General features: G+C 35.6%; 1 protein-coding gene and 1 long non-coding RNA gene across 9 annotated transcripts; both read right to left on the reverse strand.

Annotated features, from left to right (window-relative positions):
* Positions 1–5,403: 5,403 nt before the first annotated feature.
* On the reverse strand, positions 5,404–8,606 carry LOC110897278. Of its 8 annotated transcripts, XR_004876003.1 has the most exons (7): positions 8,270–8,575; positions 7,595–7,836; positions 7,418–7,504; positions 7,219–7,286; positions 6,942–7,106; positions 5,957–6,266; positions 5,404–5,858 (listed from the first exon to the last, which is right to left on the reverse strand). It is a non-coding gene; the product is annotated as an uncharacterized LOC110897278 (long non-coding RNA). The 8 variants fall into 8 exon arrangements; XR_004876000.1 differs by having other exon boundaries at positions 7,219–7,504; positions 8,270–8,606; XR_004876002.1 differs by having other exon boundaries at positions 5,404–5,558; positions 5,645–5,858; positions 5,957–6,007; ... (1 more) ...; positions 7,219–7,504; positions 7,595–8,579.
* Positions 8,607–14,847: 6,241 nt separating this feature from the next.
* Positions 14,848–15,956, reverse strand: LOC110897277 (EP1-like glycoprotein 4). Its single transcript, XM_022144031.2, has one exon. It carries the CDS (start codon positions 15,934–15,936, stop codon positions 15,007–15,009), a length of 930 nt encoding a protein of 309 aa, XP_021999723.1. The 5' UTR covers positions 15,937–15,956; the 3' UTR covers positions 14,848–15,006.
* Positions 15,957–16,686: the final 730 nt, after the last annotated feature.

Below are 16,686 nucleotides of genomic sequence, written 5' to 3' on the forward strand. Positions count from 1 at the left end.
TGGTGGTGGTTCGGCTATGTTGGTGGCAGTGGTGGTGATGGTGTGTCGGCTGTGGTTGTGGTGGTGTGTCGGCTGTGGTGGTGGTGGTGGTGATGGTGGTGGGTCGGCTGTGGTGGTGGTGGTGGGTCGGCTGTGGTGGTTTTTTTTTTTTTTTTACAATATAAAAAAACATGCACATTTTTTTATTAAAAATATACACAATTCATTTTATAAAAATATAAAGTTTTTATAATACTAACAAAATATTTTATAACAACATTTTATAAAAATAAATTAATTTTCTTAATAGTTCACCACTTACTCATACAGATACCCTATCAAAATAAAGTTAATTACACCCAATCATTGGTAATCATTGGCTGACACCCAATGATTGGCATTAGTTTGAGGCGTATTGGGCAATGAGATGCGTATAGGTTTAATGCTCCAACTACCACCTTTTTAATACACCGCTCATAGGGGAATGAGAGTTGTATAACTTTACTTTTTCTGACATAATTAATGCACTCAACCCCTATACAACTCTCATTGCCTTATATGAGGCGGCTAGGGGGGGTGTGTCATTACTTTTAGGGGATGTACCAATACCCTCACCCAATTAAAAACTTGTATGTATACATAACTAGTTTAGCACAAAATATGTTAACAATTATTAAGTATATAAACAAAATGAGTAGACTTGCTTCAGTAAGTAATTAAATTTGTCGAAAGAAATAACGAAATTTGGAATCCGATTCAACCACTCTTTTGATTCATAGGTTTAACCGGTCAGTTCAAATGAACTTAAACAGGCGGTCTCCTTGTTTAAAACTGTTGGTAGAAAATGACTTATTATACGTGTGGTCATGGGCGTAGCTTTGAAGGGTCCGGGAAGGGCGCCCGACCCCCGAACTTTTCGCTCAGTTGTGTTATGTATGTACGTTTCGTGTAGAATTTTTTAGATATATACGTTTTCGACCCCCCGGTTTTATAATTTTTAAGGTATAATTTTAGGTCCGGTGACTTCCGACCGCCCGGTCGGAAATCTCAAGCTTCGCCACTGGTTTTTTTTTTTTTTTTTATTGATGTCAAAGCTTGCAATTTTCTTGAATAAAAGGAGTTTTTTTTTTTTTTTTTTTTTTTTTTATCTCTTAATCCTGATAACTGATACGTTTGAACACCAGTCCTTAAACCCAAAACTAGATTTTAACGTACATACCATGAATCCATAATATCCCTCTAATTTTAATTTACTACATAACCCGTCTATTGATATTAAAAAAAAAAACGTTATTTAATTTTAGCCAAATAATTCATTTAAAAGACTTAGGGGTTGTTTGACAACTTTTTAATGGTTAAGTGCTGAACCAGTAAGAGTTCTGAACCATTAAGGTTTTGTTTGTTTTTTCAGAGGTAAAACGTCCGCACTCTACGGACCACATCTGCAAACATCTGTAGTAAAAGAGGTGGACCAAACCTCTGTAGTCTTCAAGAAAAATAGTGTTTGTTTTTTAACTTCTGCAGGCCAACAACATCTCTCTCTGTCACACTAAAACAACCACCACCATAACCATCATATACCGTTAAATCTTAAAAATTTACATAATATATCGTATATTCGTAACAGTTTGGTTGAAACTTGAGATGAACCGCACTTTCTTTGTCAAGGTGGACTTTACATCATAATGTTGTCCTGAATCAACCTATTATGTTATGCATTTAGATCAAAATTGGGCAAAAGTGATGAAATTGATACGATTGTGACAGTAGAGGAGGTTTCGCCTTTCATTATTTTGGATTATATTGTCAAAAACATGATTATTTAATTTGCATGAACTAGTTTTGTTTAGCCATTCCACAACTACGCTATATATTTTCTTACCGTTTTTGTGGGTTCATAATTACAGAGGTTTTGACTTGTGAGTGTAACGATGAATGCAAAAACGAAATCAAGAAATGTTAAAGAAAACAGGCACGCTGCTGAAGATTCAATACTTATGACTTTAATAGGCAACGGTGGTGGTCGGTGTTTAACCCTCTACAGACCTTAGAAGATCTTAGAAGTGGTTGAACCAAGTCTGCACCAAGAAGAACTCGCGCAAACTTTTTTTAATGAAACGTCTTCGGAAAAGCAAACAGTTTGCGCGTGGTTTGCGCCACGCAGACAGAATAGGCTGCGCAGACCTTTTATGAAAAAACAAACATCACCTAAGTGCCGAATCATTAAGAGAACTGAACCATTAAGAGGCAGTATAATCATATACATGTCACTGTAGATTTTGGAGACCAAAAACAAATCCTTTATCATAAGCCAGCACTCAGCATTAGAAAATTGTTAGTTTGGTTCAACTCTTATTATTAGGTGTCTGAATTAAACCATATGATATACCTTTTTAGATGAGCGGACAAAACTCTAGAACAAATCGCCATGCCGGAGATAAAGTTCAATTTTGATTTGGTTGTAACGAAACGTAATAATCAGCTAATTACCATTTGTTTAAGTATTTGATCAATTTATTTCAATACAAACTTTAGAGGTAAATTATAGACCGCTTATCTAGAAAAATTATCAGAAAACATATTTTGCTTTGATCCAAACACTCAAAAACGTTGACGGGTTGAACTAATGAACTATAACAGGATGCAGGCGCAATAGTAAAAGAACTATCATATAAGTATAAAGAATCAGGTAACATTATTATTTAGTGTATAATTTGATTTTTCCCAAATACAAAGTTTTGTATATTTTTTTCAACATTCTGATATAGGAATCAAGTAACATTCTAAATAAAGTATTTTTCATATTTAAAATGCCAAAAATTAATTTATTTTGAATAAAACTCGAACTCAATTAAAATTTCTATCACAAGGTTGACCAAAAAGTGTTTTTAACAAAACTTTCTATTTAATTTCTTTTCTAAGATATATATTACATTTAGCCAGAAAATCAAAGTATATGTTAAAAAAGTAATTGAAAAAATAAAATAAAACAAAATAAACTTTACTCTGTTAAATTCTCTCCCTTGAGTGAATTACCCTATATATTAAAAATTACCCTATATATTAAAAATTAAATTAAAAATTAAATTAAAAATAGAAAGAAATGATCAGTAACCACTTGTATATTAAAAATAGAAATAGAAATGAATTAATAGTAACATCACTAAGTGATGAGTAAATGGTATCGGGTACTGGTACAGGTATCAAATTTATTAAACTGGGTGTATTTTCGGTAACGGTATTCACCGGTTTACCCTCAAATACCGGTGTCGTACCAGTACCGACTACTACCGAATCGTACTGTAACCGGTATATTCGGTATCTGTACCCACTTTTGGGGATTTCGGTACCGGTTGGTACCGAGCTCATCAAATCCTGTAGCAACGTAGCAATACAAATAATTGCAACGTTTAGATTACTTTTCATACACACATTACCCTATATATTAAAAATAGAAATGAATTAATAGTAACATCACTAAGTGATGAGTAAATGGTATCAGGTACTGGTACCGGTATCAAATTTATCAAACTGAGTGTATTTTCGTTACCGGTATTCACCGATTTACCCTCAAATACCGGTGTCGTACCAGTACCGACCGGTATCGAACCATACCGTAACCAGTATATTCGGTATCTGTACCCACTTTTGGGGATTTCGGTAACGGTATTTTCGGTACCGGTTGGTACCGAGCTCATCAAATCCTGTAGCAACGTAGCAAAGCAAATAATTGCACCGTTTAGATTACTTTTCATACACACAGTAAGTAAAATGTATTTCGTTTGAATGAGTTTTTATATACACAACAACTTATTTTGATTTCTTTTTTGCCTTTTTCTGTAATTAATGAATTGTAGCATGCAAAATTTACTTGGATATTTAGATTATTGATGCGCAAATCGTATCAAATCCTGTAATCAAACCGGTATCGTATCGGTACCAAATTTACTATACCAAATCATTTTCGGTACCAATTTGGTACCCACCTTTTGGCGTTTTCAAAATCGTTACTTTCGGTTCGACACCGGTCTAGCACCATACCTGTATTTATTGATTTTTACCTTCAAATACCATACTGTATTGTACCGAGTATTTTCGGTGCCGGTACCTAATTTCGAGATTTTCCGGATCGATACTTCCCCCCTCGTTGGGCTAAGGGACCACGGGTTTGTGGCGGGACAGGCGATAATCAAGGCAGAGGCGGGCAAAGTAGCTAAGCACGAAAAAGCTTGCATCGAGAATCAACACGTGTTCGTCCCATTCGCTTTCGATACCTTTGGCGCTCTCGCCCCTGACGAAGTGCGGTTCCTCAAGCGGGTTCAGCAGGTGGTATGCAGTAACACTGCGCATGTTAAGGGGCAGAATTTTGTGTTTAGCAGGGTAGGGTTTGCTATTCAAAAGGGGGTAGCGGCACAACTTGTTGCTCGTCTACCTATCATTAGTTTGTAATCGTCTCTAATTAGGATAAATCATGTGATTATATGAAGATATGCCATAGGCTGTACATATTTTAACGTGTTAACACTGTAATAACTGAACTGAAAACAACCGAATTTCCAACATGTAGGACGTGTGGGTCCTATTATATTATATTATGTTATTTAAAATCGTTTTTTTTAGGATGGAGTGACTATCCTTACCACGTCATTTTTATTTATGTTTTGATATTCGGTATCTCCTTACCGTTGCTGACACGCGTTTTGCAGTCATTGGGTCCCCGCCGCAACGCGCGGACGGAAAATCAACTAGTTTGGTTCAATTCACTTCCATCCCTCTAGTTTTACATAAAAAAATCACGAAAATAGAAATGTTGGCCGGCTAGATTAACAAAATGGACATGGAAATGAACATGTAGGCGTTACAAGATAAACATGTCCAAAAGGCTCAATCAGGAAATGTCATATGGATTTGTCAGCTAAGAAGGTTATAGTTTAGCCAACACAATAATCTTAAAAATAAAATGGTTTCCAAAAACCCATTCTAAATAAGATACGTGTAAAGTAGGGGTTAAATTCAAGCGACGGATGTAAAAGCGAGGGTTAAAATTCAACCAGCAAATGAAAAGTCCAAATTAAATTTAGTCGACGAATAAAAAGTGAGGGCTAAGTTTAATTAAACATAGTGATATATGAAGGGTATCAAGGATGGTTCGGTAATTGTCTTGAAGTGGTATGGAGGAGAATTTTAAAAATAATAATTAGTTTATTATTTGAATATTTAAACTTATCTCTTATTAGTTTAACTAGTGTTATACCACCGCCGCGCGTTGCGGCGGAAAAATCACAGGTCAACGACTACTCGTGTCTAGTAGTAAAAGGTCAACGACTACTCGTGTCTAGTAGTAAATGTGTTTACGCGATGCAAGACGTGTCTCTGGTGATCTACAAGAACAATCAAATTGTTGTCAACGCAAGACTGTTCTCATCTTTTCCACTCGTCCCATAGGGATCACACTTCATTATCCATATTTAATTAAAAAACATAGTGAAAAAAAGCACTCAAGATTCAAGTGTGATGTAATTCACAATGAAATACTTCTCCACTCCTTGTAACAATCTTTCATTCTCCACTTTATAATCCTTGTACAACAATAAAGATCCATACCAAAGAAGTAAGAATAAGGATATTGAAGGGTGATTGTGGAAAATAATGGTAAAAAACAGACCTAAAGTTTTGCTATGGGAATTGGTGTGGGGAAAGCAAAATCCACCATCCAACACCAACTTTGTTCTGCTCTCATTCCAATAGTTTGGCAATTCAATTTTAGAACACATACAGTTCCTATACCATAGAAGACCTGAAGATAGTTCTTTAAATTAACTTCCAGAATCACCCTTCAATTTTTATTGTTCTGGAATTCCTAATGTGTTACTGGAGACCTGAAAATCAGTGCCCAAGAGAGGGCGATTTAACGAATCAAGAATTGGATATTACGCTTAATAGCAAAAAATATATAATTCAATTTTAGAACACATACAGTTCCTAATGTGTTACTGGAGGTCTTTGTTTCCATTATTTTTCAGAACACCTACAGTTCCCATAGCAAATATATATAATGAAGACGGAGCTTCGTTGATTGTTTGATCATGTCACAAGAAACTGAAATAATTTACGATTAGAGGATGAAACCTTGTAACTGTGGGAAAACAAAAACAAAAAAAAGTAGATGCGTCATTGGCAGGCACCTCCTCTTCGGCGTGAATTTTACCACCACAACCACACAGCCACCTGTCACCGCACGACCACGTGACCGGTCTGCAAGTCTCACACCCAATCGGAACTCAGACCTGGCAATGAATTGGAATTGATTAAATGATGCTTTTGAAAAAAAAACAAAAGGAAAATGGGGTAAATGACAAAAACAATACCTCCCGAAACAAACAGTTTCATTTTAAAATTTCTGTTATCCTCATATAACGGTAACTTATCTATAAGGTATAAATTAAAAAATAATAATCATATAAATACAAGTATGATAAGTATTATGTAGTTAGTATTCAACACTACAAAAGAGAAGTATTGTGTTGACTGTTAGCTAGAAAAGATCTATAAACATTTTAATTCAAAAGGTCTTATGTTTGATATCAGGAATGGAGTGATTGAGTGAATATAGTATGGCAGGTGTTTTATGAGTTAAATGGCAACTACATAATGTAGTAGGGATGAGCAAATGGTACCCGGTACCGGCACCGAACCGGTACCAAAGCGGTTCTAATACCGAATTTACTGAACCGGTTCGGTACCGGTCGGTACCGAGCTCATCCCAATAATGTAGCATCTATGTATCTTTTTTTATTTCAAATCTACAGTTCTTCTTTATAATCTTGAAATTCACAATTCATTGCCTTCAACTTTAAACATAATTAGTATCAGACATGGTCACTTTAATGAACATTTGTGTATTACTTAAGTCGGTAATAAAATACCTAAAACCTAATGGTAACAAAATACATAGAACATACAACTTCCCATTCAACTTGTTGCCTCTTCTGCATAGGAGATATTATCTTGAATCTGACCCATCCGATCCCACTCCCATGTACTTCTCTTTAAACCCTTTCCCACCCGAACTGATTTCCACAGAAGAACTCCTCCATAACTTCCGGCCCACTCTAACCAACTTTATCCTAAACAATTCAAACAAACCCCAATCAGTACCATTTTCAAACAAACAAAATTAGGGCAAACATTTAATTCACAATTCCAACATTAAAACCATCTTCAAACAAACAAAATTACCTGATCAATCTTCCTTGGACCACCATCAGTTCTTATCTCCAACTCCAATTGATTAGGGCAAACAAACCCTAACACCACACCATCACACCGAAGCAATAAGCATAAATAAAACATGTGTATGAAGTAGAATCAACATTTTGACATATATTCTTTGTGACAAACGAAGTTAACTTAGTGATTATTATCTACAAGAAATTACAATCTGATGCATCTTAATGGTTTGGAAACTTCGTCTGCGTGTTCACCATAATCTTAGAATCTTCGCCGAAACCTCACCAGATGTTACCTACTCATCAGATCAACATTAGTCGTCGGATTAAGGTTCACGGACAGTCGATCTAACCAAATAGCAAACATGCAATAGAAAATGACTTACCGGAAGTTGATCGAAACCCTAACCGCTTGACCGCCATCATTGTCAGAGAGCTATGACAGCATCTGATGTAACATACCTTGTCGCTCTCCGTAAAAAACCATGTCCGCTGCCACCAAAGACTATAGCCACGACAATGTTGAAAACGTCGTCTTCGAGTGTTGTTGACGCCGACGAGTAGGTTGTAAAACTGCCATCGCCGCCGTTAACGCCACCACCATCATCATTATCGGACCACCGCTGACCTACACAAACTTACCTACCGATTCAGAACAAATTTCTCAACAAAGAATTAACCCCAAATTTACCAATTGAATAACACCTAATCTGTTTTCCTTATTACAAATCAACCAATACGGCGAAAAGGTTACCACAAACACATATGTATCAACACATTTGCAAACACTGGAGAAACATAAAAAATCAAAGACACAGTAAAAACAAATCTAAGGCTCAGAGTGAAGCTGGCTGCAAGGTGGGTTGCAGGTCTATACCTGCCATCCGCCACCCTTGCCGCGCCATCTTTCTCAATGATCTATATGAATTTGATACTCATCACAGCCTAACAACAGTCAGCTTAAACACAGCCAACCACACAAAAATTCCACCAACAGAGACCCGATAAGAGAAAGAAGGGTTTGGAGGTTAGGGTTTCAGATTTGCAAGCGACAGCCATACCAGCGGCGGCGATGACGGTGGCGATAGTGGAAGTGACCGACAGTGGTCACAGCTTACTACACAAATGAAACACTACATAATCACCATCATCGTCATTAGCGAGGTGTGTAACCGGGGTGAGGAGGTCAGCCGGAGGCCAATCAAGCCTCGCCACCACCAAATGGCCCAATGAATAGTCGCAAGCAACTGTGACCGTCGGGGTGGTGTGACGGTGATGATCCTCCAGTCATCGCCATTCTCTCTCCCTTTTCCTTTCTCTCTCTTCTTCCGAGGTTTAAAGATGAGGTGAAAATTGAAGATACGTGTCTCAAAGAGGGATAACCTCCCAAGGTCAATCAGAAAATCCAAATCACTGTTCATTCAGTTTTATTTTTAACATATAGTAATTGTCTTCCGTATTAGATAGGAAATTTAGAATCAAAGAAACAGAAGTCGGGTATGGTTTGGTTTGGTTTAATTGTAGCAGTGACGTACTTGAGAATTCATGTATACTGTTCGAGGTCAAAAAAATGTGTCCTTATATCTTAATGGTAAACAAGGCATTTACGAAAATGACAAAATTGTATTATTCGATAAACAACGTGTAACATCCGCCAAAAACGGATCTCCGATACCCATCCGTTTTGAAAACCGGATCCTAAACGAACTTTTTTTATTTATATTAGATGTCGCGTATTTAGAAACTACTATAACTAGTTTTTTCGGGTTTAAATTATTAATTTTATTAATGAAACTTGTTAGTCCCGTTAATAATTACAAAAGAAATAACTAACCCAGTTATAAATTTTAGATTACACTAATTTCCTAATTGAAGGGACTGATTTGGTAATTCTTTAGAACTTTTAAGTGCAGGGACCAGTTGTGCAATAATTGGAAACTGTTAAATGAAACTCAATAAAAAAGAAGTGAACCAAGAGACTCGAACCCGGGTCTCACCGGGCCCAAAGAAGTAACCAAAACCACGCGCGCAACTGCACTAAAGATCATTTTATGTATACTGTTTGATTCGATTTCTATTTATTAACATACATACATATATATATATATAGGGTAAGGATAGTGTAAAAAGGGCCTAAAGTGTGAGAAGTGTAAGAAGTGTATTATAACACTATATATAATACTATATAACACCATATAAACACCGTATAACAGTATGTAACACCATATAATACCATATAACACTATGTAACACTATATATCATTATATAACAAATATAACACTATACATCTATCATAGACATGCTATCAGACAACCTATAGTGTTATATTTGTTATATAATGATATATAGTATTACAAAGTGTTATATGGTATTATATGGTGTTATATATTGTTATACGGTGTTTATATGGTGTTATATAGTGTTATATATAGTGTTATAATACACTTCTCACACTTCTCACACTTTGGGCACTTTTTACAGGATCCTCTACCTATATATATATATATAAAAACTACACCCCACGGAGCGCCGTTCGCCATGATTTTTTACGGCTGTGTTTATAATACACACATCTACTTGTAAAAAAAAATCATGGCGAACGGCGCTCCGTGGGGTGTAGTTCTCGCGGTTCTTATATATATATATATATATATATATATATATATAGGATAATGCTTGGTAAAAAACCCCATTTTTTTAGGAAACTTAGCAAACTATATATGTGGCTAGCATGTTGCCACGTTGCACTGATCTCTTTATTTTAACTTTTACATCAAGGTTATATTAGTAAATTTCTTTAACCCCCAAGAATTATGAGGTGACCTTTTCATTAATTGCCCATCAAACCCATCAAATCGTACATTCACTCTCCCCCATATTTCTTTTTCATATTTTCCTTTTATCTCTTCTTCATCACTCATCAGAGAAACACCAAACTTCATATTTACACCAAAGTAGCAAGCATCTCCATTAATATCAATGGAGACAAATCCACCAACCTCTGAATTAATGTCGCCGGTCCGTAGTTTCCCAAACCGGTTCTTTTGCAGCGACTTCCAAAACGATGAGGAATTTAATGCTCCAGGTTTGTCCATATATGTCAATTAAAAGAAGTGTTCTAGGCAACCCAGGTTTAAATCTCTGAAATATTTAATCTTGTTTCCTTGCTTTTCACAATTTTCAAAAAAAAAAAAAAAAGACGAAAAAATATCAAAAATTATTCATAAAACCTGGTTGTTAATAGGTTTTTGTGTAATGGTTGTTTTAGAGATGAAACATTATTTTTTTTTGTTAAAATGGTTCTTAAAAGGGGTTACTTGCTAATGTAATTTACAGGTTTTTATTTTTGTGTTAAAAAGTTATGCTTGGTTTGCATATGAACTGATTTTTGGTTGTGTTGTGATTTTATTTGAGAAAAAGATTGCAATTTAGCTAAAAAGTTGTGATGTTGTTTGAGAAAAAGATTTTCTGGCTATGAATGTGTTAATAGTTATGTGTCGTTAACGACTTAACGGTTATCTTATCTTTTTGTTATTAGGATGGTGATGGATACAAGGGAAACAAGATCCAATTCTCGGGACCGTTGGTTTCGTCAAACGTGGATCAGATGCTTAAGGATCATGACCATGTTTATGTTACAGCACAACACAACTAACACGTGTTATAGTTTGAACTTCAGGACATGCATGTGTTACATGTGACATGAAACCCATGTACAATGTAACACGTATTAGTGCTATGTATTTTTGTTTACTAGTAATATGTAATGTGAGACTCTTCTTGTTTTCTCTAGTACACGATGTTAAAACGGTCTAGACTTAACACATTTTCTGTTGGAGGCGCCCGTATTTGTACCTTTACTATTACAGTTACTATTGAAGTTTATGCATCCATTCTAGAAGTCTTAACACATGTTATAATAGAGGCTTAACACACGTTATATCAGGTTTACTCTTTTGTTATTAAGTTACTGTTGGAGTTTATTCATCCACTGTGGAAGTCTTTACACGCGTTATAATAGATGCTTAACACACGTTATACATTTCAGTCGCTTAACACATGTTACAGTATGTATATACACATCATGGTGTTTTGGAAACCAATAGCTTATACATGACACCATGTTAGGTTAAACCAAGATTATAACAGAGGGTTAACACATTTTATCCCAGGTATACGGTGTTACGATATTAACTTGTATGTTCCATATTAACTTGTACACGTTTTTACTATCAGTATATGCACATCATAGTGTTTTGCAAACCACTTTCATATACATGAATACAAGTCGGGTTACAACAAGATTATAATGGTGGAGGCGCCCGTATTTGTACCTCTACTGTTACAGTTACTATTGAAGTTTATGCATCCATTCTGGAAGTCTTAACACATGTTATAATAGAGGCTTAACACACGTTATATCATGTTTACTCTGTTGTTTTTAAGTTACTATTGTAGTTTATTCATCCATTATGGAAGTCTTAACACACGTTATAATAGATGCTTAACACACGTTATACATTTTCAGTCACTTTAACACATGTTACAGTATGTATATACACATCACGGTGTTTTGGAAACCACTAGCTTATACTAATGTATTCAGGTATAACAGAGGCTTAACACATTTTATTCAGGTATACGGTGTTACGATATTAACTTGTATGTTCCATGTTAACTCGTTCACGTGTTACGGTCAGTATATGCACATCATGGTGTTTTGCAAACCACTTTCATATACATGAATACAAGTCGGGTTATAATGGATGCTTACATGTTATCATATGTATACAAGTGGGGTTACAACAAGATTACGATATTAACTAAGCTCCCCATTAAACTCATCGCCCCCGTCGACTGTTTTCACCCTTGTCACATGTTAAGCAATTACATGTTCCGAACAGACAAATTGTAACACATGTTAGATCAGTATATACACATCATGGTGTTTTGTAAACCACTAGCTTATACATGAATACAATATTATATATTCCAAAATTACCGGTACATGTGTTACCATAAATGGCTCGTTTCATATTACACGTTACATCATGGTGTTCTGTTACAGCATGAACCACCAACACATGCTATAAATGAACGAAGACATCTTTCCCAAAGGATGTGACTTATTCAATGTCCCCGCATTAACGTCGCCTACATCCATCCAGCTTGTCAATTCAATATCTTTTATGGATCTGTTTCTGTAAATCAACACACATTATATATCATTCTAACAGGTGCTTAACACATGTTATGGGTCTGTCTCTGTAAATCAAGCAACCCAACAAAAAAAAAAAAACAATTATTGTTAAGATCAAAAGCCCCAAACCAACAAAAAAACCCGTTCAAAATCTCATCCTAAAGTTTTGGATTTATTTAAATCCATCAAGCTTGTCAATTGAATATCTTTATGGGTTTGTTTCTATAAATTAACACACGTTATATAAGATTCTAACAGGGGGCTTAACACATGTTATGGGCCTGAGTCTGTGAATCAAGCAACCAAAAAAAAAAACACTTACTGTTCAGATCATAAACCCAAACAAGCAACCCAAACCAACATAAGAACAACTACTGTTAAGATCAAAAGCCCCTAACAAGCAACCAAACCAACAAAAAAAACTCGTTCAAAATTTCATCCTAAAGTTTTTGATTTATTTAAAATACATGAACATTAACCATGGATACCCCATTAACCATTACTAAAACACTTTCAGCACATAAAAACGTATTAACAACCATTTCAACAAAAAATCAAGTGTGAAATGATATTTCAAGAACACTTACCGGATCTATACCCGTCCGATGAACACGAAGAAGGGTCTTCAAACCTTCTTCTCTCACACACACTTGAACATTCAAATCTCTCTCTCTCTAAAAAAATAAAGATTATAGATGAACATGATGAAGATTGTTGTTTCTCTCTCTAAAACATCAACTTTCTCTCTCTAAAAACATTTATCTTGTCATCGTTCTCTCTCTAAAGGTTATTGTTTCTCTAATCTACAACACCTGAACACGAAGAAGGGTCTTCAAACCGTCCGGATAAGCTTTTATGGTTGTGGCTATGGTTGTCTTCAAGATCAGGGAAGAAGAAATGGGAAAGAGAAAGAGGAAAGAGAAAGAGGTAAGAGAAAGAGAAGCTTTTATGGTGATTTGATGTTTATGTTACCTACCGAAAATGCCCTTGGATGGTACATGTTGGCAGTCTTTTGTATTTCCTTTTATTTTTATTAACACCAAAATAATCATGGCCTTTGATCAACTTAGATGTAAGCTAATCAATGGTTCAGAATGGGTATCCATAGTTTTCTTAAAAAGAAGGGGTTTCTTATCTAACCAAGCCCTCTATATATATATATATATATATATATATATATATATATATATACATATATATATATATATATATATATATATATATATATATATATATATATATATATATATATATATATATATATATATATATATATATATATATATATATATCAGTTAAAAAAACACGTGCCCCTCGAAATCACGGACCCTGTGCGGAAGTCCTCCCCGCACACCCTCATAGCCGCCCCTGAATTGTAGAGTGATATATAAATCCAGTCTTTTCGTTTTTACCTTTCTTTTTATCCTGTTTCTGTTCATCGATATTCACAAATAAAAGAAAAGAATCGTTTTGAGTTGAAGCAATTCTGGTGTTGGTTTTCTTTCGATTCGTGATGTGTACTTGAACAATTACATTGTTTGATATTTCACTTGCGAAACAAGGTCTAAAATTTAACAAATTTTATCGCTAGCTAAATTTAGCTCACGTTTTATAGTGTTTCAATCTGTTAAATACCAAACGAGAGAACCAACCCAAAAGACTAGTCTGATGGGTGATAGAGCCCATTTGATATATAAACCCCATATTAGTTGCCCATACAACCGATATAGGACAACTCACATACCTTGCAATGGTATTAGTTCATAACATTCATCATTAGTATCTGTGTTGGCTAAGTCTTAGTCGTCATAGTTAGAAGATACTATTTTCATGATTGACTATTTTCAACACGTCTACTTTGTTAATGGCTAAAAATCCATATCCATTACATTAGGTGTGCGTTTGGTTTTTTTATACCTCCTAATGAAGAAAATTCGAAATTTCATGCACTTTGCTCTTTCTCTTAATCGAGATTGATTAGTAAGAGATGACATTTAGAATAATTACGTTACGTCATTGACTTACAAAATATATTATTTTTGTGACTTTCCACTATTATGGATTTGGGTATGTATTTTCTGGTTAAGTGCTAACTAGTAAGAGGTCTGAACCATTAAGTGCTGAATCAGTAAGATGTCTAAACCATTCAGAGCCTATATAATACTTAACCGCTCAGAGGCAAATGTCTGATCAATTCAGATTAGAGGTCTTAACCATTCAGACTCTGTATAAATCTTAACCATTCAGAGGCAAACGTCTAAACCATTCAGACATCTGCTCATGAAACAAACAGTCTGAATCATTAAGTGCTGAATAAGTAACATGTCTGAACCATTAAAAGCATCTTTAAGAGGTAAACAAAGAGCACTTATTCTCCACGAAAATACACTTTTGACCTTTAATTTCTCTTTCACGTTTCCTCACTCAACCACCAAATGTATTACAACAAATATCCACCTTTATTTAACTTATTCAAATTCAACATAGTATACATCAAATTAACACGTACGGAATTAACTATCATCCATTTATTATACACTTATACATAAAGCAAATATGTTTTCTTCAAGTAAGTAATCTCCATATACCGATATCCATTACATACGCCTGCGACTAGCTCCAAACAAATCCGCCACCACCCGCCACCCCGACTGCCATTCCAACACTATCAAATGCCCATCGGGCATTAGTTTCATATACTGAGCCGATGATGCTAGCGGCACCCGAATCACACCATCCGGACGACTCGGCTCGGCTGAATGAATGAACAAAGCCAAACTTCCATTGAGGAACCTAACATAGCTTCTTTCATCACTTGTATCATCTCCATTGACCAAATAACTATAATAAACTTGACGTGGGTTCGTCGTTTCAAGATAACCAAACAAACCCTGATTAGTAACTTCAACAGAATACAAACCTTTTCCCCAGTTTGTTGAAGAAACACTAGCAATCAGCTTCTGTCCTTCAACCAGTTTCTGCCCAGGTACTAAACTGTCTGTCGGGTGATCAAAAGATTGCCAAACAATAACGTTGTTGGAATCAAAAAGTACTAGGTTTCCAGTATCAGTTATTTGCATGCCAGTAACTTGTTTTCCAGCCGTGTTGGTAGACCAAACAACGCTACCATCGGCATCCTGTAGGACTAAATCTCCGGCTTCGTTAAGGTTAAGTTTTGCGCCGAGTTTAACCGGATGTTCCCGGTTGGCTGACCAGACAACTTGCGGGAAGCCGATAGCTGGTTGGACAATGCCTGACCCGCTATTGGTTTGGACTATGAAGACTGCGAAGAGGTAAGAGTCGCAGGTTCCGTTGCAGTAGAACCCGCAGGCGAACCTTGGTCCGAATGATCCTCTAAGGAGGATGGCTCGGACCGTTGAGCCGTCTGTGAAGGTCACGGAGTGGGGTGCGGACACGTTGTTGGTCCATGTGGTGGAAAGGTTCGCGGTAGGGTAGTCGAAGGGCTGGGCGGAGACAGAAAGGAGAAAGAGAGCAAGGAGAAGACTTAGAATGAATGATGTTTTCATGGCTAATGATGAAAAGAAGAGATAGAATTGAAGAATGAAGATGAATGCATATACAGGTATGTATTTATAGGATTCCAACGATGTAAAAGTCGTTTTCTATTCTAAATTATAAACAACTTTTATTTTAAAGTTTTTAAATAAACAAAACCGTGTGAAGATCTCATGTTGAATGGTGCTTCCTTTCGAAATTATAAACAACTTTTATTTTCTTATACTTTTGAAGTCTCGTTTGAATATCGGATTACACTATATATAATTTCAAAAAATAAATAACATACATATTACTAACTTACAATATATATGAAACTATTTTATACATTTTGTATTTGGAATGCTGCAGGTTTCCTGGTTTCGAACTCAAGTCACTTCTGAACTCCTTACGTTGGTGCGAAAACACAACCAGTTGGTCTACTAGCCGTTCATAAAAAACAAAAAACAATTATAAATTATGGGATAAACTAGCCGTTAATAAAAACAAAAAACAATTATAAATTATGGGATAAACTAGGGCTACAAACAAACCAAACGAACACAAACAAATCGTTGTTTGTGTTCGTTTATTAAGAAATATATGAGTTCACGAACTTTTGTAGGTCCCTTTTCGCGAAGGATCGAGAACAAACCTAGACCTTGTTATACAAACCCACTAGCGAGTGCGGAATCCAAGCTAGCGAGCAAACCGGGATGAAGCAAGTATAGAAACAAACACACAAGAATTCACCGATTAACACCACTGTATTAATACGTATG

The sequence above is a fragment of the Helianthus annuus genome, chromosome 13 (genome assembly GCF_002127325.2).
Source record: "Helianthus annuus cultivar XRQ/B chromosome 13, HanXRQr2.0-SUNRISE, whole genome shotgun sequence".
Taxonomy (NCBI): Eukaryota; Viridiplantae; Streptophyta; class Magnoliopsida; order Asterales; family Asteraceae; genus Helianthus; species Helianthus annuus.